General features: G+C 45.0%; 1 protein-coding gene across 4 annotated transcripts in view; it reads left to right on the top strand.

The window, feature by feature from the left end:
• The window catches only part of NCOA2 (nuclear receptor coactivator 2), a 244,430-nt gene that overhangs the window by 192,185 nt on the left and 26,369 nt on the right, over nucleotides 1–25,876 (top strand). For 3 of the 4 annotated variants that reach the window (XM_082259561.1, XM_082259562.1, XM_082259560.1), the window contains exons 11-18: nucleotides 1,825–2,041; nucleotides 3,897–4,109; nucleotides 6,019–6,228; nucleotides 6,675–6,804; nucleotides 7,308–7,470; nucleotides 9,638–9,916; nucleotides 11,885–11,974; nucleotides 12,808–13,255. In XM_082259561.1, the coding sequence (XP_082115687.1) occupies nucleotides 1,825–2,041; nucleotides 3,897–4,109; nucleotides 6,019–6,228; nucleotides 6,675–6,804; nucleotides 7,308–7,470; nucleotides 9,638–9,916; nucleotides 11,885–11,974; nucleotides 12,808–13,255 (1,750 nt within the window). The remainder of the gene's footprint in view (nucleotides 1–1,824; nucleotides 2,042–3,896; nucleotides 4,110–6,018; nucleotides 6,229–6,674; nucleotides 6,805–7,307; nucleotides 7,471–9,637; nucleotides 9,917–11,884; nucleotides 11,975–12,807; nucleotides 13,256–25,876) is intronic. The other variant, XM_082259563.1, reaches the window with a different exon arrangement.

The raw sequence follows: 25,876 nt of genomic DNA, 5'->3' as shown, positions 1-25,876 counted from the left end.
TCTCATAAAATTAAACTATCATCAAAAAGTTAATTTATTTTATATAGATGCGTTACACACAGAGTGATATATTTCAAGCATTTCTTTCTTTTAATTTTGATGATTATGGCTTATAGCTAGTGAAAACCCAAAATTCAGTATGTCAGAAAATTAGAATATTACATAAGAAAGGATTTTTAATAAATGTAAGCTTACTGAAAACTGTCCATGTACAGTATAGTGTGCACTCGATATTTGGTTGGGGCTCCTTTTTTCATGAATTACTGCATCAATGTGCTGTGGCATGGAGGCGATCAGCCTGTGGCACTGCTGAGGTGTTATGGAAGCCCAGGTTGCTTTGATTGTGGCTTTCAGCTGGTCTGCATGGTTGGGTCTTGGGTCTCTCATCTTCCTCTTGACAATACACCACAGATTCTCTATGGGGTTTAGGTCAGGCGAGTTTGCTGGCATGATTGTACCTAGGCAAGCAAAGTGATACCGTGATCATTAAACCAGGTATTGGTAGTTTTGGCAGTGTGGTTGGTGCCAAGTCCTGCTGGAAAGTGAAATCAGCATCTCCATAAAGCCGGTCAGCAGAGGAAAGCATGAAGTGCTCTGGAATTTTGTTGAGAGCTGCAGTGACTTTAAACTTGATAAAACACAGTGGACCAACACCAGCAGATGACATGGCTCCCCAAATCATCATGGACTGTGTAAAATGTTGCATTTCATTTGGAAATCAGTCCCAGAGTCTGGAGGAAGAGTGGAGAGGCACAGAATCCAAGTTACATGAGGTCCAGTGTGAAGTTTCCACAGTAGGTGATGATTTGGGGAGTCATGTCATCTACTGGAGTTGGTCCACTGTGTTTTATCAAGTCCAAAGATCTGAATATTACACAGGCATTGCTTCAAGTCTCATGACTTTCAGGTTGTAAAAGGGGCTTAAATATCTGAACAGGGACTGCTTTTGATTGGATGCAGTCACTGTTTAGCAAACAATTTTCCATCCGGCTGCTTTGCTTTTTTAATGGCAGTTTGTCAAGCCAAGTGGTATCAAAAGGGCCACCCATGGCTCACATTTCAGCCAATTCATCAGGAAGCATTTCAAATCTTAGCCCTGCTTTACACCCCTGATTCACAGTTCCAGAGTGCATTGACACCTGTGGAAGCTGTAGCAGGGGTTCCCACAGTTATCTGCAGGAGACGCCTCCCATTGTTTTCAATGGGACTGCCTTCAGCTTATTGTGGGACCCACACATCTAATCGCAGGACGGGAGCTTTTCTCAGGTGTGAATGCATCCTTAATACAAGTGAAATATCCCAAAATGAAGGTGAAATTCCTTTGGTATATTTGTTCCCAGCAGGCAGTCCTGGGTTAGAAGCTAAAATGTCATTCACCATTAAACGTCCCACAGATGAAAGAAGTTTACAAAGTGTGATCCAACTTGGCAGTTTCCACCTAAGCCCCAGATCACACCGGTGGGACTTGTCATGCACAGGTCCAAGTTGCACCCTATTGTCGGCAAATCGGTGCAATGCCGACTTTGCAGTGCCAACACTGATTTGAAAAAGTAGCTCCTGCACTACTTTTTGGTGATTTCAGGTGTGATATGCAGGTTTGAAATTGTGCGATTTCAAACCCGCATTTAGTGTGAACGGGGGCTACACCTGAAATAGAGGAACTGTTCCTTTTTAATGAGCCAGTATTAGACAAAGTTTTCAAACATTATTATATAGGATTGTTCAGCTGCCTGAAGTGTAAAGACATCATATTTCTACCCTAGAAACCTGTAGGAGTTTTGAGTTTTACAAATAACATTTATTACACTTTCTTTGTCCTTTTAGCTTTTGTCAGGTGGTTCTGACTTGGACAACCTGGATGAGATTCTGGATGACTTGCAGAACAGCCAGATGAACCAGCTGAGCTATCCAGACACTCGACCTGATGCTAACTCTGATAAACAAGCTATCATCAATGACCTGATGCAGATCGCTGGTGATAATGGCACAGCTCTACCTCCTGGAGTACAGCGGCAGAGAGCCCTCCGGATGCAGCAGACTAGTAAGTCACAGACCTTCATGGAAGGATTTCCTTTTCCTGATCACCTCTGCAACAATCAAAAGCTTGTTTTCTGTTTTGCTTTAAAGGAATTCTTCATTATAAACAAACAGCGCCCCCTGCTGCATACCCAGAGAACTTGATGGCAGCTGGGAAACTGCTTGCTTTCCACAAGCTGTGTAATTGCACTTCATTTGTTGATGTGTTCGGTGACCAAGGCAGAAGTCTTTGTCCTCCTTTTATTAGTGTGTCTTGAAATTACAGCAGCCTTTACTGTACTCCAATATATGCACATGGCATACATGCATTGCACTGCCTGAAGAACTACCAAGATTTTTCCAAAGTCTTTAGAAAACCTGTGTGTGGTCACAAGGACTCATAATTCATAAGTTATTGTTCTGCAGTTAACTTTTTTATGGTCATTGTATTCAGAGGCCGGAATTCTTCACATGGGCTGCCAGTGTTGTGCTGTCCAATACACCATAGATCATTTAGCAGATGTGGAAAAATATATTTTACCTAGGTCACAGGTCAGTGCAAGTACAAGACTCTGTTTGACCATCTTTAACCCCCCATTGCTATTGGCTGTGATCTGTATCAATGTAATGACATCAGGTGATGGTTCACAGAATTCCCAAACGCACGTCAGCTGCTTTCTGCTACTGGGGCTGCAGACAGAGATATTCTGCTGTGACATACGAGAGAAGTGAGTGTCAACTTGGCGATTTTATTGAGAAAAGAGAGCATTAATATGAATGGTGGCATCCTAATGCAAGATTATGGGATCCGGCTTTCATACTTCTCCCTAAGGCCCCTTTCACACAGAGAAGTCCGTAAGCAGACTCCGTTTTTCTCAGCGGGGGATCGATCCACCGATCCCCCGCTGAGCAGGAGGATGGCAGCTGTGTCTCCGCGCTGTGTGCGGAGACAGAGCTGTCAGGCCCCCGCTGTTCTCTATGGGGGAATCGGATGGGAACGGACCGTCTGTCCATTCTCATCCGATCCGATCCGCTGGACGGATAGAAAAATAGGGTTTCCATCCCTCCAGATTTGACGGATCAGATGTCAGCGGACATGTCTCCACTGACATCCGATGCCCCATAGAGGTGCATGGGGCATCCGTTCAGATCCGTCAAAAAAACGGACAGGCGAATCTGAACGGTCCGCCTGTGTGAAAGGGGCCTAAAGGAGAATCTATTTATGACAGCTGAAAAGCTTTGTAACCTATGAAGAGCAGGCACCACGCTGCAGATGTTTTGTTTTTTTTAGATGATCTGATCTATGCCCAGAAAGACCCCTGATGTACAGAAGCCTAAATTTAGGATGCTCTGCCGTTAGCCACCATCCCACAGCTAGAGGAAAGGCTGAAACACTAGAGCTGATATAAAGCCCATTAAGGATGTACACACCCAGGATTAGTGACCCTGGTATTTAAAGTCGAAGAAAAAAAGATTGCGTACAGGCAGGATTCTTAATGCAAAAGGGACATATTATGTCTCTTCAGCATTAAAGTTTTTTACCTGCTGAGATGATTGGACATTTGCAGGAGTGACGTCGTCATGGCCTGTGAGTGGATGGGACCAGGGCTCAATACCTGAAAGATGTCAGCAGCCGGCAGGGAACTCTGGGACAGCACTGGAAAGGAGAATATAGTTCGGTTTTAATTTTTTTGGATCCAGAGATTACTACATAAATATGACATTCATTTATTGAAATCTGTGTGTTCTTCTAAACTGAGGCCCCAGCACAACATACACCTCTGGAGTCATTTTGCATGTTTAGTTCTTTGTTACAACAAGACTGCTTACTGTGCAGACCATGATATTCTAAGCTTTTTCCTGTTTTTTTGTTTCTGCAGTGTTCAGTAACCCTCGTGCAGCACAGCTACCACTTGGGAGAATATTACCAAACCAGAATGTACCACTAGAAATCAATTTACAGAACCAGACCACTGCAGGATCTTTCCAACCAATGAGAAATACCAGCCCATTCTCTACCATGCAGCCCTCTGGAATGATGAACAACCAAGGCATGATGGGAGGGCAGGGAGGTGTGGGCAGTAGTAGTCCTGGTAGGTTTTCATTCACCTGATTGGTGGTAAACTTTGAAATGTTCTTATGTTAATACATCAGATAATCAGGGCTTTAGGCTTTGAGGCTTGTTAGTCTGTGGAATAACACTGATAGGGCGTTATACTGTAGAAGGGAATGGTTAAAATTAACGTTGTCTTAGTGGAACGGATATTAATACCATTAAGCAAAATGCCCTTTAGAGGGGCCTCTCACTATTAAAAATGTGGGCGGGGCCTGTCACCGGGTAGATATGGGAGGGGCCTGCCACTATTGGAAATGTGGTCGGGGCTTACCATGGTGAGGATGTGTTTTTTCAGCCTGTCCCTGGGTAAATGTGGGCAGGACTTGCCACTATTGGAAATGTGGATGGGGACCTGACGCTATTGGAAATGTGGGCAAGGGCCTGCCATGGTGACGATGTGTGGGTGCAGCCTGTCACTGGGTAAATGTGGGCAGGACTTGCCACTATTGCAAATGTGGATGGGGACCTGACACTATTGGAAATGTGGGCGGGGGCCTGCCATGGTTAGGATGTGTGGGTGCAGCCTGTCACTGGGTAAATGTGGATGGGGACCCGACGCTATTGGAAATATGGGTAGGGGCCTGCCATGGTGACGATGTGTGGGTGCAGCCTGTCACTGGGTAAATGTGGACAGGACTTGCCACTATTGCAAATGTGGATGGGGACCTGACACTATTGGAAATGTGGGCGGGGGCCTGCCATGGTGAGGATGTGTGGGTGCAGCCTGTCGCTGGGTAAATGTGGATGGGGACCTGATGCTATTGGAAATATGGGTGGGGGCCTGCCATGGTGAGGATGTGTGGGTGCAGCCTGTCACTGGGTAAATGTGGGCAGGACTTGCCACTATTGGAAATGTGGATGGGGACCTGACACTATTGGAAATGTGAGTGGGGGCCTGCCATGGTGAGGATGTGTGGGTGCAGCCTGTCGCTGGGTAAATGTGGATGGGGACCTGACACTATTGGAAATGTGGGCAGGGGCCTGCCATGGTGAGGATGTGTGGGTGCAGCCTGTCACTGGGTAAATGTGGATGGGGACCTGATGCTATTGGAAATGTGGGCGGGGGCCTGCCATGATGAGGATGTGTGGGTGCAGCCTGTCACTGGGTAAATGTGGCAGAACTTGCCACTATTGGAAATGGGGATGGGGACCTGACACTATTGGAAATGTGGGCGGGGGCCTGCCATGGTTAGGATGTGTGGGTGCAGCCTGTCACTGGGTAAATGTGGATGGGGACCTGACGCTATTGGAAATATGAGTGGGGGCCTGCCATGGTGAGGATGTGTGGGTGCAGCCTGTCACTGGGTAAATGTGGATGGGGACCTGACGCTATTGGAAATGTGGGCGGGGGCCTGCCATGGTGAGGATGTGTGGGTGCAGCCTGTCGCTGGGTAAATGTGGATGGGGACCTGATGCTATTGGAAATGTGGTCGGGGCCTGCCATGGTGAGGATGTGTGGGTGCAGCCTGTCACTGGGTAAATGTGGGCAGGACTTGCCACTATTGGAAATGTGGATGGGGACCTGACACTATTGGAAATGTGAGTGGGGGCCTGCCATGGTGAGGATGTGTGGGTGCAGCCTGTCACTGGGTAAATGTGGATGGGGACCTGATGCTATTGGAAATGTGGTCGGGGCCTGCCATGGTGAGGATGTGTGGGCGCAGCCTGTCACTGGGTAAATGTGGGCGGGGCCTGCAGCTCTGGAAAAAGAACATGACTGGGTCTCCAGTATTCGTACTGAGATATGCTAAAGTGCAATTCATAGAATGTTGGCTGCTAGAACAAAGTGATAAGGAATCTTCAGTGTATGTTATTTCTGCTTTTTCTTGTACTTGCTCCTGTTGATAACCAATTTAATGACATTTTAAAAATTGCTGTCTTTTTAGGAATGATGGGTGGTAATGCTCCTAGACCATCTTTACAAACAGAGTGGGGATCACCGGCCTCAGGAGTCAGGGCAACCTGTCCAGCCACAAGCAATGCTATAAGCCGGCCCATGCAGGGCATGATTCGCAGCCCCACCTCCAATATGAATATGAGACCCAATAATCAGACATGTCCAAGGCCTATGATGCAATCGAATGTTATGAATATGGGTAAGCTTGATCAGGCTCTGTGACTTCTGTGGTTTACTTAAAATGATTTATATACATTTATTAGGCAATGTTTTTGTTTTTTTTGCTTTTTTTTTATCCCCCTACATATTCCGTTTAACAGCCCAAACAAATCAAATGGGTGTTTCCAAGTTATAGCAAAGCTGAAAAATCGGCACCTTTTTTAGTTGATGCTTAATTCTGCTTGTGACCCACTATATTGACACTATTTATTGTGGCCTTACATGGAATAGTTCATTTAAATATTGTCTGCATGGGGACATGTAGGTGCTGCAGCTGCTTTTGGCAGTACATACATTGTCTTTCTGCTCTGGTCTATTTAACTTATTGATCGTAATTATTTTGGGTTGTCTTGTTAGAAATTACCATGTATTGTTCTTTTCTGGTTTGGAAGCTGTGTATTGTAACTATCCAGGTTTACCTTTTAGGAGCTTCTGAGCTGGATATGAACATGACTGGAGGTCCATATACCCAGCAACAGGCACCTCCCAACCAAACGGCGCCCTGGCCTGACAGTATTCTGCCTATTGATCAAAACTCTTTCAACAGTCAGAGCAGGTAAAGGATCTTCATTTGCTTCTGCCATAGAGTGCTCGAATGTTGCCCTTAAGCTGGGTATAAATGTACTGGTTCGGTATGTGTTTACTGCGTGTGTTCAACAGAAGCTGCCAACATACTAATCCCAATGCACACTTTCCTGTAGAAATGGCTGTGCATTTAAATGGGTGCTGTACCGACCAACCGCTGAAACCCTGTTAAGTCACAGAAATCAAATGCCACCAGCACACCAAGGATCTCCAGAGAGGGTCCAGAGCTTTAATTAGCATAACGGAAAATCCTTACATCCACATCCCTTGTGTGGATGTGGGGGTCTCTGAGGGTTTTTTTTTTTTTTTTTTTTTATCGTTCTACCTGCCGGTTGAATGGAAAAAAAAATCTATGCATGTATAGCTTAAGTCATGACAGCACTGAACAAGGCTTATAAGTCCTTTGTATACACAGCACCTGTGTGTTGTGTTTTTTTTTTAATATTAACAGACTGTGATAATGTTCTTTTCCAGACAACAGTTTGGTTCACCTGAAGAGTTGCTTTGTCAGCCTCCTTCATCTGAATCTCCAACGGAAGAGGGAAATCTTCTGGATCAGCTGTACATGGCACTGAGAAATTTTGATGGCTTGGAGGAGCTTGACCGAGCGCTTGGAATCCCAGAGCTAGTCAGTCAGGTATGTTTATTTTGTGTTCCATTGAAATTCTCCACTATCGTCCAAGCTTTCTGAGTTAGTCAAACATATAAAAAGCAACACGCATAAAAAGCTTTAATGAATCAAAAATACAAATACAGCTGCAAATTTCAGTTACCAGTAAGGCTTTGTTTACATGGGGTTTTTGATTCAGTGCTCCATTGTGAGGTCTGAGTTATACCCACTCAGGGTTGGACAGGTGTTTGTGCATCCCCTTGCAGCTGCATGGACACAGCGGTTGCTCTTATTGTGACATTCATTTGGGTCCCAAACGCACCTAGGGTGCTGAGAGATGGCGCTTGCTGATGGTAGTGAGGAAGGGGATGGTAGTTCCCAGTGGTGAAACAATAGAGCCCAGGAAGCGGTTGGAGACAACCGTTACTAGCAAAGGAAAGGGGGGAAACAATGTTCAGAGTGGTAAGGAGCAATAGTACAAAATTAAGGTGAGGGAGGAACAGTATTGCCCAGAAAGGGAGGCATGACAAGATACCAGCAAGGGGTGAGGGAAAACCGTGCCCCAGGGGAGTTCAGTGAAAACAATGCCCAGCAGCAGAGGGGGAAAACTGTAATGGCCAGCGTGGGATGCAAAGAAGTAATAGTGTCCAGTGGGGGGAAACATTGCTGTCAGTGAACAACTTTCCATAGGATTTATGTCCCGTACTGCTGCTTTCTTTTCTCCTTCTGCTGCTATCAGGGCTATAGAGACTCTGTTGAGCAGGAGATCTTGCTGCCACAATCTGCATAGTGCTGGAACATAGCCCTGATCAACAGGACTCTAGGATTGTGGTAAAATCCTGGGAAAGTTTCACTCAAGTCTTGACGATTGAGGTGTTTGCTAGCACAGTAGCTGTCCAATGAATACAATGCCAAAAAATTCCTTCATTCATGTTCCTTCATTGGCAGTAGCCTGGATTATTATACAGAAGACACAAGTGACACATTTGTTTTTTAGTCAGTCTGGGCAGACAGGTGACCAGAGATGGTGGAATAATAAAGCTATATCACTGTGAGTCACTACTAACAGATATAGCTGTAACAATGTGCATACACAAAAAAGTATGTGCTTACTGTTCTGGGTCTATGGCTTCCAAAGTGGTGGAACAAGGATTAGCATGACAGCCCCAAACCTTTAGAAAAAAAATAGAACCTTTTATATCTCTGTCCCGATTCCCTTTAAAAATGATTAAATACATAGCAAAGGAGCTTATGCCACTGTATGGGGGAGGTGTGGTGCACATTTATGTGTACAGTGTATTCTGAAACTTCCGCTATTTGATTTTTCTCAGACCTCATTTAATAAGAGTAGTTCCTTTCTTGTTCTCACTGTTTCAGAACTATTGTAAGGCTACATTTATACCAGCAATTTAGACCGGTGCAAATTGTTTTGCCAGGGATCAGATTCCTGCTGCAGCTCTGAGCAGCTAGGTGCGGCTGCCAGCCCTGTTCATTATAATGACAGGTCGCTGGCAGCCGTGGCTTTTTGCACAGACAATTTCTTGCGGTGATCGCTGGCTGTGCAGACAACAGCGAATAGCTGTGGCTGCCATTGACCTGTCATTATAGTGAACAGGGCTGGCGGCCCCACCTAGAATCTGATTGCTGTTGCTACAATTTGCACCGGCCTAAATCGTCTGTGTGAATGCAGCCTTAAGGCCCATACATCTGATTCCAAAATCAGACGAAAAATCCTTGGTACAGAGCTTTTAAAAGCTGATCACAACAGTTCACCCGACATTATCCGATCGGACAAGCACAAAAACTTTTCACGTAGGATACCAGATCTTACGACTTTCGTTTAATCAGCACAGTTGTCGTCCGAAAATACAATACAAATATACTACAACACATTACATCACTTCCAAATTTGTATTCTGTCGTACGAGAATTTTTGTATATTTCGTAATCTCTCCATTCTTGATATGAGACTAGCATGCAAAAAAAAAAAAAAAAACAGACAATCTGTTGTCCGATTTTTGGATCGTGTGTCATTAGACCTGAATCACACAGATTGTTATATTGAGCCTTTTTTTTTTTTTCTTCCCTTTACATTGGTAAGTTGGTATGCTTTATTGTATGGTGACAATGTTATTTTTTTCCATACACAGTTCTCTTTAATTTATGAACACCTATTTCTCTTTTCTTTTCTCAGAGTCAAGCCGTTGATCCAGATTCATTTCTCAGTCAAGATTCAAACCTAATGATGGAACAAAAAGCTCCTCTCTATAGCCATGCGTATGCAGCTCAAGGGCAGATGCAGCAAAACAGCTATGCTCAGATGCCTGATCCAAATTTCCACCCTATGGGCCAGCGTCCAAACTATGGTATGCTGCGCATGCAGACACGGCCTGCAATGAGGCCCACTGGAATGGTGCAGAACCAGCCAAACCAGTTAAGGTTACAGCTACAGCATCGGCTCCAGGCACAGCAGGTACACTTCTGCGATAACATCTTTATTATATGACATACTTTCCCTGGTCAGTAAGAAACTATGACAAGCACATTCAGTTATGACTTAAAGCTGCTGGCAATCTTATTCTAACCATTTCAGTAATCTAGCCTGGCAAAGTTAATGATCTGTTTATTTAAATGAACAACTAAAATTCTGTCTTGTTTTTAAAACCCAACTGAAGTCTAAGGTGGTTCTATCCCTTAGATAAATAGATGGAGCGGGCAAAAATATTATGTGTTATGTCCTTTGATATTTTCAACTGCAAAAGCAGCAAATATGCTTCACACTCCAGAGGCGCGCTGAAGTGAGGATTGCTGCTACCGGTGCTTGAGCAACAGTCTAATACGCCCCCACAGAGTCACAGCTACTGATTGCCTAACTCCACCTGTGACTTGGCAGGGGCCTATTGGTCTGCTACTTACATATGGATAGCAGTGGTCTTCTGTGCATGTACAAGTGTATGTGCTATATTGCAAGTGAAAATATTAGACCCCTGGGTTCCCCTCCTTCCCACAGGCACCCCCCCCCCCCCCCCCCCCCTGTCAAGTCCCTAATTCTGTCTCTCTCCTACACCCCCCCCTCCACATATGCTGGGGATGTATATATTTTTTTTTTTTTTTGGGTGATTTTCTTGAATATTAGCGTGTGCTGTGACCATAGAACTCATTTAAAGGGAATTTACAAACCGCTTTATGAGTTGTTTGTTTTTTTTTTTTTTGTTTTTTTCTTGGTTTATCTGGTCTTTTTTTTTTTTTTAAATCAGATAATTTTTATTAAGAAACTTTTTGTTCCAAACAACAGAAAAGAGGGAAAAGAGAAAAAACATCCAACACAATGAACCATAACAGGGCAGTAACTGTACACATCAGCAAATGACACTGGATTAAATACAGTCATAAAAACATAATAGATGTATGGCTGAAGTAAGGATCACATCGAGGTTAAAGAGGCCCCCTAGGTTCAAGACAAGCATACCAGTGCATGTACTAGTGCCTTACGTTGGTCTTTCAGTCAATGAGGAGCCTTTGAAACAGGCACTATCACACTGGAAAGCACAACCAGGCAAGAAAGAAATAAAAAGATAAACACAGCAAAAACAAGTGGTGCAGTCTCCCAGCCCAATGGGGGAACTGTTTATCTTGTCTTTAAACTTTTTTTTTTTTCTTTACTGTATGTATGTATGTATGTAATCTTTATTTTACTCAATATGGGTTAGATAGTTGAAGCAACTCCCTTTATACTTGGTTGTCTGTCTGAAACTTTGTACAAAGCTCTCTGATATTGGATAGAAGTTTTTGCACTTGTGTGCATTTTACCTTTTGTATATGATCTCTATGAATAGGCCTTGAGCAAGCAGGTCATGGGATACTTGAGCTCCACATGCTGGCTAGATAAGACTATAATATTGACATCCTTTATTTTAACTGAACAAAATAAGGTAAAATATAGCTAAAGGCAAAACTTTTTTTCTTTAGTTTTGGATGGAGCGGTGAGGAATTAGAACACCTTTCAGTCTTTATTGCTGTCTGTGCCCCCATTGGGGGATATCGCCCCCTCGATTTGTCATATTTACCTTTATCATTGAAAATGAAAGATAAAGAAAATCCCAATTTTTGGGTTGTCCCCAGAAAAGTAATAGAGGAGAAAGAAATCTTCCAGTGGGGACACTAGTTCAGGTCCCCAAGGATTTCATTAATTTGCAGGATTTCCTCTTTGCACATAGTTCTACTTTAAGTTTCTATATTCTACTATTGATCATGATAAAGAAAGCATGTATGTAACCACTAAACATTTGCTTTATGTAAAAATGTCCCTTTATACCTTCCCATCTTCTCCTAAAAGGTATCCTGTTATGATGTGTTTAAAGGGGCAACTAACTTATCAAACGGTAGAAGCTGTTTTATAACACATGTTCTAAACACCCAACACCTTGTTTTTGCTTTTCAGAACCGGCAACCTATAATGAACCCTATGAATAATGTCTCTAGTATGAACATAGCGATGAGGCCTGGGGTACAAGCTCAGATGAGAGAACAGGTACACATTAGAAATTACAGTTACAACGCCATATATTAACTTTTGTCTATAAAGTAAACTTTTGATCACTTCAAAAAAAAAAAGTTAACTTTTTGACAATAAAAATAATCTAGCATTTTTTGGTCAGTGTCTCTTACCGGTACTAAGATGCTGGCTCAAAGAAGACAATAATGTAAAGCCCAGTGTGTGTGAATAACAGCCTTTATGTTCTCAGCTCTGTGTAAAGCTCAGGGGCTTCTTTATAGTGATAGAAGGTACATGGGCTAAGGTGCTATTGGTGTACAATGTGATGTTGACCAATTAGTACCCCTCAGTAGGGGTAGCAGTTGTCCTTTACAACAAACAGCGACATACAGTATAATATGTGTGAAGATCCTCCAATGCTACCTTCAACCAATCCTGTTCCAATGAGGCTGTATGCAGGTAAATGATTAAAAAGAACAGAAAGGTGCTGGCATAAGTTACATGTGAGCTAGTTTTCTGAATCGCTGCTAAAATCACCTGCTTACACTGCCAGTACTCTTAAAGACTCCTTTCTGTTTTTGTCATATACTTTATTCACGCACACTTGAAGAGATACTGACAAATCCATTTTTAAAGTCAAATGTTTTTCCCGAGCTGCGACAATACGTGAAATTATCTGTCTAGAAAGCATTTGTAGAGGAAGAGTTTCATCATTTTTCCAAAATGTAAAAGTTGTGATACCAGATATCCACTCAGAATGGTGAATTGCTTCTTCTATCTATATTGTACTGTGCACTGCTCAGTAGCTTGTCTCTTATGAATGGCTTGCATTTCTTAACGGTGTATTTGCTAAATGTATTTGTACACAGGGACCCATCAATGCACAGATGTTGGCCCAAAGGCAGAGGGAAATCTTGAGTCAGCACTTACGGCAAAGACAACTGCAGCAGCAGCAGCAACAACAACAACAAGTGCAACACAGAGCCATGATGATGAGAGGACTGCCCATGCCACCCAATATGGTGGCTTCTCCTGCCATGCCAGGATCTATAAGCAGCCCAAGGATTCCGCAAGCCAATGCACAGCAGTTCCCCTTCCCTTCAAACTACGGTACTGGAATTCCATCCCCACCACCTTTCACCAGCCCTTTCTCCCCAGTGCCCCCCAGCCCTGGGTCACAGTCGCTCTCTCACAGCTCTTTGCATGGCTCCCAGATGAATCTGGCTAACCAAGGGATCATGGGGAGTATGGGAGGACAGTATGGCCCTGTCATGAATCCCCAAATTCAGCACAATGCCTTCCAGTTTGCCAGCTCAGGTACCAACTTCCACTTTTAAGTGCAGGTCTTGCTTTAACCTCTTTAATGCCGCTAGGCCTGCAACCTATTGCAAAGCAGTACATTGCAGTCCACCCCCACTCTACCAATGGGGTGTCAGCAGTCTTCATAGGCTTGACGAGTTCTTGGAAGTGACTGGGTGGCAAACATCAAACCAGTCTATGCCGATTAGTACTTGAAACTTTTTCACTCTTGTATGTGCAAGAATTATCTGTCTGATAAATTAAACCATGTACCGGTGTTGTCCCACAACATATGAGAAGGTGGATGTAGTTGCTTCACTAGAAGGGTAGATAAAAGATAAATAAAATAGAAAACATACTTAACTTTGGGTCTGCTCCTAAAAAAAAAAAAATCCCTGTCAAATCTTCTCATTGATTTATGTACTTTTAACCTATAATTAATGCCGCTTAATTACCTGTAAAATCCTTCCTTCTGTGGAGATCAAAAGAACCCTAAGGCCCTGTTCACACCTGAGCATTTTTCTGCTTGTAAAATGCTCATCTCTGAAGTCTCAAAATGCCAACAAGCAAAATCCAATTAATTTCAATGGCCCCTGTTCACATATGAGCATTTTGTTGCCTGAGTGCCGGTTCACACTATAGCGTGTGCGGCGATCGCATGTAATATCGGAATGCACTGCTCCTTCATTACATGCGATCGGATGTTCGGTGAGAATTCAGCCATACACTTTGTATGGCTAAATTCGCACTGTACCCGCACAAAAGTCGCACATGACCCTTTTTTTCAGCCGCATCAGGATCGGATCGCACAGTGGTTCACACTTGTGCGATCCGATCCTGTGCGAACTGTCAGAACGCACTGCGATATGCGATCAAACTGGGGGTGTCGTTAACATTTCATTGACACCCCCTGCGTATAGCATATGGCAGTGTGAACTGCCAGATGTGCGTTTGCGATGCGAATTCGCAGCCTTCCCGCATCGCACAAGTGTGACCCAGCACTGAACGCCTGAAGCTCAAAAAAGTACATGAGCTTCTTCTTTGGCAGATTACAAGCGTTTTTGTTATAAGTTAATACCTGCCTCCAAACACCTGAAAAAAAACGCCTGAAAACAATACGCTCAGGTGTGACTGCTGCCGGGTACTGCTATACTAGATGACAGTGCTCAGTAGTCTGTTGTTGTTTTTTTTTTTGAATGTCAAATGAATCTGCATAATGCCCAGCAGACTCAGAGATGTCCCTTTACATTTCCATATTTTGAAATTGGTGACATGGTCTCTTTAAAATTCATAGCATGTTGTATACATTTTTGCTACGATTTAGGAATCCTGAATAAGTTGTTCTTTTGTATAATTAAAAAACATGTTCACACCCAGTGATGTGGTTGTACACTTTAGCACACAGTTCTTTCTCATTGTACTTCAACCTTTTTGTGCAGCTGAGCTCTTATAATGCCATTTAGGGCTACAATAAGGCTAGCACCAGAATCTTGCTATAAAATTACTTTAAACAAAATGGCTGTCGGTACGAGGTTTCTGTCAAGATCAGGTCTTTTGTGTATCATATCACATCTAATAGTTTTTCATAAAATAAAATTAATTTTCAAGAGAAGTTAAAATGCCCTATAAGTTTGGGCCCTTCGATGAAATGACTTTTAAAAAGCACTTTTTTTTTTTTTAAAACGGCATGGCCTCCATGGGGCTGCTTTTTGGAGTGGAGCTGGTGTAGGATCATCAGGGCTTAGAGGTCCCTTCTGACAACTAGATAATGCCATATGACTCATCAGTCTCACGGGCAAATTTACCAAAACTTGAACACTCAGGATCTGGTGCAGCTTTGCATGGTAGCCAATCCGCTTCTAACTTCAGCTTGTTCAATTAAGCTTTGGCAATAAACCTGGAAGCTGATTGGTTTCTGTGCAGAGCTGCACCAGATTTTGAACTCTAGTTTTAGTAAATAACCTCCACTGTGTTCCTTTATTACAGCATTAAACGGTTGTGTCGTATTTTGACTGACCTTCACAGTAGCAATGTAAAAAGTGTACCAACGTCCCAAATTTTTTACTTTTTTGGCGTCAAAGAAGTACCAACTTTCACTTTTAAGTGTAGGCCTTGCTTTAACCTTTTCAATTCTGCTAGGTTTGCAACATGTTGCAAAGAAGTACATTGCAATCCACCCCTACTCTACTAATGGGGTGTCAGCAGTCTTCATAGGTTTGTCATTCTTGGAAGTGGCAAATAACAAACCAGTCTATGCAGGTTAGTACTTGAGGGTCCCCTCTGACAGCCAGATATGTCATATGACTCTTGTCAGTCTCGCTGTGTTCCTCCATTACAACAATAAAAGGCTGTCATATTTTGTAGCCCCTCCTCTTTTCACATTGCTATCACAGCTGGTGCCCAAAATGTACAGCCACCTCATATTTCTAGGGAATATGTAAAAACGCATTCTCAGGTTTGCTTAAGTATATTTTAGGGTTGTACTGCAATACCAGATTTAATCAGCAGATGGCACTATAGTTGTAATAATAGGTTATCTCTAACTGTGGGAAAAAGGAGCATCCAATGTGTTACTGAAAAGGGTAGTCCCAAATACAAGCAGTCCCCGGGTTACAAACAAGATGGGGTCTGTAGGTTTGTTCTTAAGTTGAGTTTGTTTGTAAGATGGAACAGGTACATTTTTTAAGTGTAGCTCCAGCCCAAAAAATAACTTAAGTTTTTTGGATAGCATAGGGAATGGTTAACATCTCTGTAACATTTGTTCTGTAACATTTGTTTTGCTATCTGTTCCCCTGTTAGGGCTCTTTCACACGGTCCGCCTCCGTAGTCGGATCCGTGCTGCTCAGCGGGGATCGATCCGCAATCCCCGCTGAGCCGGCGGATGACAGCTCAGTCTCTGCTTGCAGTGCGGAGAGGGAGGTGTCACAGCCCCCGCTGCTCTCTATGGGGAATCGGATGAGAGCGGGACCGCCTGTCCGCTCTCATCCGATCCCCAGGACGGATGGAAGATAGGGTTTCCATCCGTCGGGATTTCACGGACAGGATCGGATGCGGATGGCAGCGGACATGTCACAGCTGACATTCGCTGCTCCATAGGGCTGAATGGGGCATCCGATCAGATCCGCCTAAAAAACTGACAGGCGGATTTGATCGGACCGCCCGTGTGAAAGAGCCCTTAAGAAGATTTCCCCTCACTTTCTGTCCCTATGACAATTGGATTTTGAAAATTTTGGGTAGTTGTGGAAACAAGGATTGGTGATAAAGTGTAAGTGGAGACACCTTTTTTCCATGATATTCCTTACAGGAGTGAATTTCCCTTTCTAGGGGTGGATTTCCTCTCACTTCCTGTTGTCTCCCTCTGTAAGTAGGAGTCAGTTGTAAGTCGGATGTTTGTAAAGCCCTGTACACACGCACCGATTGTCGGCCGAACGATCAGCCGTCTTTTGTCCGGTGCTGTCCTGACGGTTGAAAACTGCAAAAGACTGCACACAAATTTTGTCGGCCAACAACAGCCGACTGCAGAAGTGATGTCATGTGATGGTTAACTTTCCGTGTGTTTTTTCTTCTCTGAGCATGCCCAGTCTTGCTCATCTGCTGTTTGTCGGCCGAATTCTGTACTGACTGAGGAACAATTGGCCGCTCTGGTGTTGGCCAACAAAAATTTTAAAGCCTGCACACCAGATTCTGTTCGGCCAAAAAGTCGCAGTCGGCTAACAAGCCGACAATCGGCCGATCGGACGTTGGCCGAATATTTACGGCCGACAATCGCTACGTGTGTACGGGCCTTTACTCAGGGACCACCTGTAGATGGATTCTATTTTTTCTTAGAAATCCCTGTAATTGCCCCTATTTTCTTGGTTTTAAGTTTGGCTTGCTGGGCAAAAATGCTACCAGTACACTTTGTAGACACTGAGCCAATTTTCAGTGATTTAAACCTACATGGAAGGACTATAGAGATTACCATTTCTGATCTTGTGAGCGTCTGAAATAGTTTTGCCGCCTTTCTGCCTTTTAGTACTTTGAATCACTGTTCCAAAACAAGTTTGCAGATCAGAACTTCTGACTACCCTCGTTCCAAATAAAGTTTCAAAATATTGAAGTCAGCAGATCAGCATAACAGCCCAGACAGCTAGGATCTTCAAACCGAGTCCTGCCATGGCATCTTTTAATTTTCTCACATGACCGGCTGGTTTGCGTTTTGCATTATCAGTGGATGCTTTTGCACCTTAAGTTTTTGCATTTACAAGAGTGAAAACACCAATATAAAAAAATGTAAACATCTCATTGTTCTCTTGATCCCGAAGTACAATGTGGTTGCTAAAAAAAAAAAAAAAAAAAAAATCCAAGATGTAATATTAAACTGCATGTGACTACTAACATGTCATTAACATCCATTGACTGACCTAATACATCTCCTTGACTTGTTTTAACCTGTAAATAGTGGGCCAGTACACTGAATTTGCCAAGCCTATAAACCCTAAACTAGCTGAAGTGCTTAACTCTGCTATAGCCGTGTTTCTGGTGTGGAGAATCTACCTGTTCCTTCATTAGATCACATTTTCCCTCATATCCATGCTCTTACATGTGACATACATGTACTCGCTTGGCCTGCTCTTGTGTGCTTTCTCTGCTGGTGTGAATGTGCTACGCATTGGTAGCCGAGTATTCTTGTTCTCATTTTTAATGTGGTGTGTAAGACATAATTAGGCAACGCACATTGACATCTTCAGGTTTCCTTAGTCTTATCAAGTTATTCTTCATTCATTACATGCCTAATATATCTGTAGCTCAGCTATACAATGGCTATCTATCAAACCAGTGAAATTAAATGGAAAAGTAACTCATGGCAACCATCCGATTCAAATGGCATTTTTAGCATGACTTTGAATTTTGTAGTATTGAAGGAATTTTTTTTTTCTTTCCCCATTAGGGCCCATTCACACTAGAACCATATGTGAATCACACAGGAACACTGTGCGGTTCCTGCTGTGCAGTGGAATTTCATACCCATTTATTTTGAATGGGCTGAAATCGCACTGTACCGCACCAAAAGTGGTGCATGCACTATGTTTTGAAACGTTTGGCAACCACATTGCATGGTACTTTTGTACTATGTGATCCAGTGCGGACAAACGCAATGCTTTTGTGACCTGCATTTGGGGTGTCGTTAACTTGAACTGACCCCCGCAGCACATCGCAAGGGCATTGCGATTGGAATGCTATGCAGGAACATCTCCCGCGATGCATTCCAGTGTAAATATGCCCTTTTGTAAAGAAGTTAGATTGTAAGAGAGTTTGGTGTCGCCTACAGTAAAGTTCTCATATGCTAAATGTCTGAACTTGTCAGAGAAAAGCTGACAAGCACATATCAGATTCTACATCCACACAAGCGATGTGGATGCAGGAGTCCCCTCTGCCGGGACATTTTATGCTGACAGTGTGGGGCTCCCTGCTGTCAGAATACACTGATCAGCGCTGCAGCTGATTGTTTTCCAGCAGTCCTGTTTGACAGAAGCCAATCTAACGATTGGTATTTGTAAAAATAGGAAGAGACAGTCTGGCCGCCACGCACCTCAACCAGCCTAAGTGGTTAGAAGGTAAAAGCCGCTTCAGCTTGATTCATCCAGGCCACAACTCCAACATGTTTCGCCCTGCCCTTGGGGCTTAATCATGGAGAACGGGGAGGGCTACAGACAGATCGAAATTTGTCCGGCCCCTGCTGAACCAGCTGAATTTATGATCAGTGTGTACCCAGCATAACCCTATCACAACCTGTCTTTGCTGTGTTTCTACAAGTACGCTTTGTGGAGATGCAAAAGCCTGCATTAGACAGTAAATGTACCTCTTCCAAAATGTTATAAAACTATCAGTGCAATAACAAGTTAATCTTATCTTTGCTAGCTGACTTTAAAACGAAGCTACTTATTCAATCACATAGAACTACTATAGTGGCCTTGAGTGATTGGAATTATTTTTCCCTTTCTCTCCGCTGATAGGTTAAAGCGGCTGGAGTAGGTGAGATAAAAGTAATGAACATGGCTCAATTTTCTCTTATTCTGCCAGCAGGCTGAATGAGAGAAAAATCTATTAATTTGCCCATCCATGTTAAACAATGTGTGTGGAGGATTCTCCACTGTCACTATTATAGTCAACAATAGTGCTGCAGGGAATACTTCAGAGAAGATGGGGTCACCATTCAGCCCATCATTTTTCTACCCAGCTCAGATGAGTTCTAAATCCACTTTTTTGTTAAACTTGGTGTTGCTTGCAGGACAAAATGTGAGCCATCCATATCCAGCCTTAGATTTGTGAGTCCAATATGGAAATGCCAAACTTAACCACTCTGTGCACAGCTGATTCAGGCTGAGTGTCCTTGATAGTGGGCCATATTGACACCTTTGCAAGAATTGTCCTTGCACTATGTCCATTAGTCCATAAAGTTTTATTCTGCGTGTTACCAGCAAATGGGAGGCATGTTCATTGGGGTAGGAAATTTTGCCATATTATGTTTCTATACATGTACAATACATTCATTTCAAACGCACGCATTCCAGTTTTGAACAATGACTTCTTATTGCTGCTTTTTAACTGTCTCTTTAAAACCTCATGAAAGTGAAAGGTGTATCAATGCAAGACTGTGTCCCTGAGTAAGTTTATCTTTTCCTACTGAATCTTAACACTATATTTTCATGTAGAAGAGGCAGCTGTTCTATTTTATGTGGTCCTGTCACTTTTGTAATGCCTTAAATTTACACAGAAAATGTAACCTCAGTAATGTTAGTGGTTATAAAGTTTACTTTTTTTAAAATGACAAACGTGTTATACTAACCTGCTCTGTGCAGTGGAATTACACAGAGTGGCCCCCAACCCTCCTCTTCCTAGGTCCCCAAATGGTTCTCCTAGCTCCTTCTCCTCTTGGTGTGCCACCAAGAGCTGCTTCTTATTGTGGCACACCTGCAGGCTCGATCCTGAGCCACACTGCCTGCATCCATAGACACACAAAGTTTGGTTCAGCCCCACCGCTCCATCACAGGATAAACAGACTGCAGCAGGAGCCAATGGCAAAGCCTGTGAGAGCAGGGAGTGCCGCTATAAATGGGCACTGTGCTGGATTGAATGAGGGCTCGGGTAAGTATAAAAGGGGGGCAATATTACTACCTTAACATTTTTTATCTTCATGCAGGCAATTCATTAAGGTAAAAATGTTTAGGCTTTAGAACTCCTTTAACTTGTTCATGTAGAGGTACATCTGTTGCATCATGACAGGTCCACCTTAATATAAATGTCACTGAATCAGAAGAGCTTTGCTAAAGGCAACTATTTTGTTAAATGTTTATTCAAGATAGCTGCACCTTCCGTGCTGGGGTTTAACACATCCGATTGGCCCATTCACACCATATGTGTTGGGATTTTCTTGCCAGCCTTGCCTAACCAGTCCAAATGCAAAGAGAAGGCAATTTGCTTTGTCTTATTAGTTTGGTTCACATCCATGCGCTGTAAAAAAGGACATGATGCATTTTTCTGTAGCTCAACATGTTTTAACTCACTACACCGCATCGCAATGCACGGCAGTGCATAAAGATTATGGAAATATCATTATAAGACATTTAAATAAAGTTGAGGTGAAAAAAGTAAACTGCAGTGCGTTTTACGAATGCATCACACCGCCCCTGAACATTTGTAAAGTTATTATTAAAATTAAATCCCGCTGCCTCAAATTGTTTCTCTTTCGTTCATTGACCGACACAGCTCCTGATAGTCATAACCGTTGGGTTATACTGCCCCCTTTAGGAGTAGGACACTAGGCAGAAAAAAAATTCTGTCTACAATCATGGGTAGTCCCAGGAGGTATACTCCCTCTCTCTGCTATAGCCACTCAGTTTTTTTTTCTGCCTAGTCAGGAGTAAGGGCCTATGTCCTTGCTGGGATCTTTGATCCAGGCAAAATTTTTTAGATATCGGATTTTTCCTGTGAGATCAACTGCTATACTGGGCGACAGGCTGGATAACTTGGTCCAGTGGTCACCCTGGTCTGGCCAGCGAGCTTGCGCAGACCTCAGCTTTGCGCTAGATTAACCGCGACATAGCCCCACTGGACGGGGGGCTGGCCTGCGAGGTAAACGCCTTGCGAGGTCGCATACGACCAGGTCTCGGCCTGAATTGCAGCGTTCCTCCTGGCCGACAGCCCCCCATTTCGATCGAAAGGGTTCTGTCTGGAGCGGTGCCCGTCTGGTTCCTGGTATGGTGAGTTGCTGTCCCCCCTCTCCCCCTGGAGGATTTTGGGGTGGATGTAGCACCCTCCTTGCCCTCATCCTGCCACCCCCCCTCCATATATGCTGGGGCTGTTTGGGTGGTCTGGTCACTTTCAAGGGGTAATGGCAGGGCGCTTACTGGTGATGGGGGGGGGGGGTGCCGCCGGCGACTGGACTATAGACTGTGCGCGGGGAGGGGGGGGGTGTTGTACCTGGCCGAGGCTCCTACTAGGGCTCCCCGACATGCCTGGATCTGTCCTTGAGGCCTGGTCCCCCAATCCTGGGTCCCTGTCAACTTTGGGGTGTTGCCATTTTGTTGTAGCCTGTGTGTTTTATACACAGCAGCCGTGTTTGTATAGTCCAGCAGCCATTTTGCTGTGGTTTGCCATTGAAAATAGCGGCGGCCATGACAGTGAAGCCCTGTGGCGGCGATTTAGGTTGTGGGAGCCCCTCCTCATCCCCTGGTGTTGACTCCTGGATCATTTTACTCCCTGATTGCTGCACGTGTAGTGCAGATTACCCTGGTGGCTGCTTGTCTCTCTGGGTGGTGAAGCTGGTGGGGTCCTCTCCCTTTCTGCTGAGGATCGCTTGGTGCTTTGTGCCTGGTGACCAGGTGGTGCTGCCAGCGCAGTGGGGGTTGTCCCTTAACAGTGTTTCACACTTTTTTGTGGGGTCCCCCTGGTGACTCATGGGGTCTTTGGAGCACATTTTCCCACCTGATCCCCTCTCCGAGGCTGCAGGGCCCTCTGGGTCACAATCAACCATCCATGCACTGATGGCAGTCCTGGAGTCCCTTGTGTCCTGGGTGGAGGTGGCTTGCGGTCAACGGGCTAGCAAAGGGAACCCCCTGCCTCATCTGTCTCATCAGAGCCTGAATCTGATTCGGCCACCGCGGATGTGGGTCACCCTGCTGTGTCTGCAACCCCGCGCATGGAATTTTTACAGAATTTTGGCTAAAGAGTTGGGACGATCAAAGCGTCCCTGTGGGGGTCCCTACGCTCTTTACTAGGCGTTACCCCTATGAGAAATCTCTTCTTAAGAAGTGGACTGTGCCGCCAGTGGTGGACCCTCCTGTTTCCAGATTAAACAAGGCAACCATGATTCCGGTTGAAGAGTGCCTGGTCTATAAGGATGCGACTGACCGGAAGGCGGAGGCTGTGGCCCTGCCATATGTACACTCTGGCTGGTTTGGCAATAAGGCCGATATTCACCATTGCCCTAGTGTTGCAAACTCTGACCGAGTGGGCTAAGCTCTTACTCCCTGACCTAGAAGACGAAAAACTCCCTTCTGCCTTTTGCTGAGCTGGCGGACAAGCTGGTCCAGGGGCTGCAGTTTATCCCTGATACCTCTTTGGATGTGGCTCCCCTGATTGCTTGCTTCTCTGTTTTGGCAGTGGTCCTTCGGCGTGTCTTTTGGCTCAAGTGCTGGTCTGCTTGACTGATCTTCCTTTCCAAGGAGATCGCCTGTTTGGAGCTACCCTGGATGACATCATTAAATGTCTGAGGGTGGGGAAGGGTACTTTTTTTTTTTTTCCACAGGCTACTAAGGGCAAGGAACCTCATCGTAGATGTGGGCCCTCCTCAGCTCATAAGAGTTTTTTTTTTTTTCGTTCCTCAGGGTCGACTGACAAGAACTGAAAGCTTTTTCAGGCCTCTTCAGGGGGATCTAAACTCACCTGGTCGGGAAAGCTAAGATCGGGCTTCTCCAGACCCGTGGACAAGGCTCCTTCAGCATGAACCAGTATCGGGGGTGGAGAGAACGTCTTCGCTGGTTAACGGACCCATGGACTTCCCTAGTGCAAGACAAGTGGGTCCGCAAAGTCATTCGGTCCAGCTACAAGATCGAATTTTGGTCTTGTTTCCCGGCAAGGGTTTTTCCTTCCAACTTGCGCCTGTCCCCAGACCGCTTACGGGGCTTATTTGGGGCGGTACAAGACCTGTTCCTTCAAGGGGTGATTTTTCCGACTTCGGAACATTTTCAGGGTTTTTACTCAAACCTGTTATCAGTCCTCAGGGCGCTAAACTGCTTTGTGCAAGTGCAGAATGGAGTCCATTGGAACGGTGGTGTGTCAGGGGGATTTCCTCACCTCTATCAATATCAAGGATGCCTACCTTCACATTCCAATATGTGCCAGTCACCAGTGTTTTCTCTGCTTTGCTGTAGGAGAGGAACATTATCAGTTTGTAGCCTTAACCTTTGGTCTCGCATCTGCTCTTCGTGTCTTCACAAAAGTTAGTCCTGGTGCTAGGCTTGCTACGCCAATGGGGGATCGTGGTACTGGGCTACTTGGACGATTTCCTTCTGCAAGTTTAGTCTCCCTCTGCTCTGGTTGACAACCTGGAGATCACAATACGAACTCTGCGGATGTTCGGCTCTATTCTTAATCTTCTGAAGGGTGCTCTGGTTCCGTCCACAAAGCTGGACCATCTGGGCATGACTCAGCCTTAGCCAGAGTGCTCCTTCCTCTGGACAAACTCCAAAAATTGCAGGTTGCAGTTTGCTTCCTGCTGTCCAACAGATGGTCGTCCCTCCAGACTTGCATGTGGGTGCTAGGCCTAATGGTGTCTACCTTCGAGGCGGTTCCGCTTGCACGGTTCCATATGAGGTCCCTGCAAAGGGAGATTCTGACCAAATGGGACATTACTCTCCAGTCTCTGGAAAATCAGATCAGGCTGAGTCGGGAAACATGGGAGTCCTTGATATGGTGGCTTTGTGCTTCGGCTGGGAAAATCCTCCCTCCCCTTGTATTGGACAGTGGTCACCACAGATGCCAGCCTATCTGGCTGGGAAGGCGTCCTCAGCAAGCATTCTGCTCAGGGGATCTGGACGCTGGAAGAATCCAGAAAACGGAATCAATGTCTTGGAACTCCGAGCGATAAGACTGCATCATTGGATGGATCATCTTGAGGGTTGTCCAGTGCGCGTTCAATTTGACAATGCCATGGCTTATGTCGATCATCAAGGGGACACAAGAAATGTCCTGGCGGCTTTGGAGGTAGCCGGCATTCTAAGGTGGGCAGAACAGTTTGAGCCCTCTGTCGTACACATTCCCGTGGTGGAAAATTGGTAGGCTGATTATCTCAGTCGGCAGGTGTTGGACTGTGGGGAGTGGTCCCTTTTTATCTGGAGGTGTTTCATCAGCTATGTCTCTGGTGGAGCACCCCCGAGGTGCATCTGTTGACGTCTCATCTCTATAGAAAGGTGCAGAGGTTTGTGGCTTGGTCAAGGGGATCCTCTGGCAGACGCCACAGATGAGCTGGTGGCTCTGTGGGGGTCAGTATCGGCTGTTTTACGCCTTCCCTCCTCTCAAGCTTCTGCCCAGACTTCTTGGCAGGATCGAGGTAGAAGGGATTCCGGTCATCTTGGTGGCTCCGGACAGGCCTCGCCGTGTTTGGTATGCCGATCTGGTGCGGCTGGTCGCCGACATTCCTTGGAAGCTTCCTCTCAGGGAGGATCTTCTGTCCCGAGGACCAATCTTCCATCCTGCTTTACAGTTGCTGGCTTTAACGGCTTGGCTGTTGAATGCCAGGTGCTGAAGGATAGGGGTTTATCTAAATCAGTGATTCCTACCCTGTTGAAGGCTAGGAAATCTACTTCTAGGAAGATCTGCGGTACGTGGAAGACGTACATTGCGTGGTGTGAGTCTCCTGGGGTTCCCCCTTGCTCCTTCTCGGTGGCTCAGATCTTAACCTTCAACGGGGGGTTGAACAGTAATTGATCTTGAGTACCATCAAGGGCCAGGTGTCGGCTTTGGTGGTGGTCTTCCAACGACCTTTGGCCGCACACTCCCTGCTGCGTACCTTTCTTCAGGGTGTCCAACATTTTGGTTCCTCAAGTCCAGGCTCCGTTGCCGCCTTGGGATCTTAATTTGGTGCTTTCAGCTCTGCAGAAGCCTCCTTTTGAAAATATTCGGGAGACTCCCCTGCTTACATTGTCCCGGGAAATAACCTTTTTTAGTGGCTATCACTTCTGCGCGCAAGGTGTCGGAACTGGTGGCGTGATACTGTCGTTCTCCATACCAGGCGATTCACAGGGACAAGGTGGTTCTTCTCTCCTGTCCGTCGTTCCTTCCAAAGGTTGTCTCTGACTTTCATTTGAATGAAGACATTGTGTTGCCTTCCCTGTGTCCCAGGCCTAAACATTCAAAGGAAATTGCCTTGCATGCCTTGGATGTGGTCCGGGCTATTAGGGTGTACCTGGTAGCTTCAGAGTCTTTTGGAAAATCAGACTCTTTGTGCTCATGGATGGACCTCGAAAAGGGTTGTCCGCATCCTCTGCCACCATTTCCAGATGGAGCAGACAGACGTTGGTTCAGGCCTATTCCATCCTTTCCCTGTCAAGGTGCACTCTACTAGGGCGCTTAGAGCCTCCCTGTCCTTCGGTCATC

This window comes from Pelophylax lessonae (genome assembly GCF_965119305.1).
Source record: "Pelophylax lessonae genome assembly, chromosome: 5".
NCBI lineage: Eukaryota > Metazoa > Chordata > Amphibia > Anura > Ranidae > Pelophylax > Pelophylax lessonae.
This window is presented reverse-complemented; position numbering and strand designations above follow the sequence as displayed.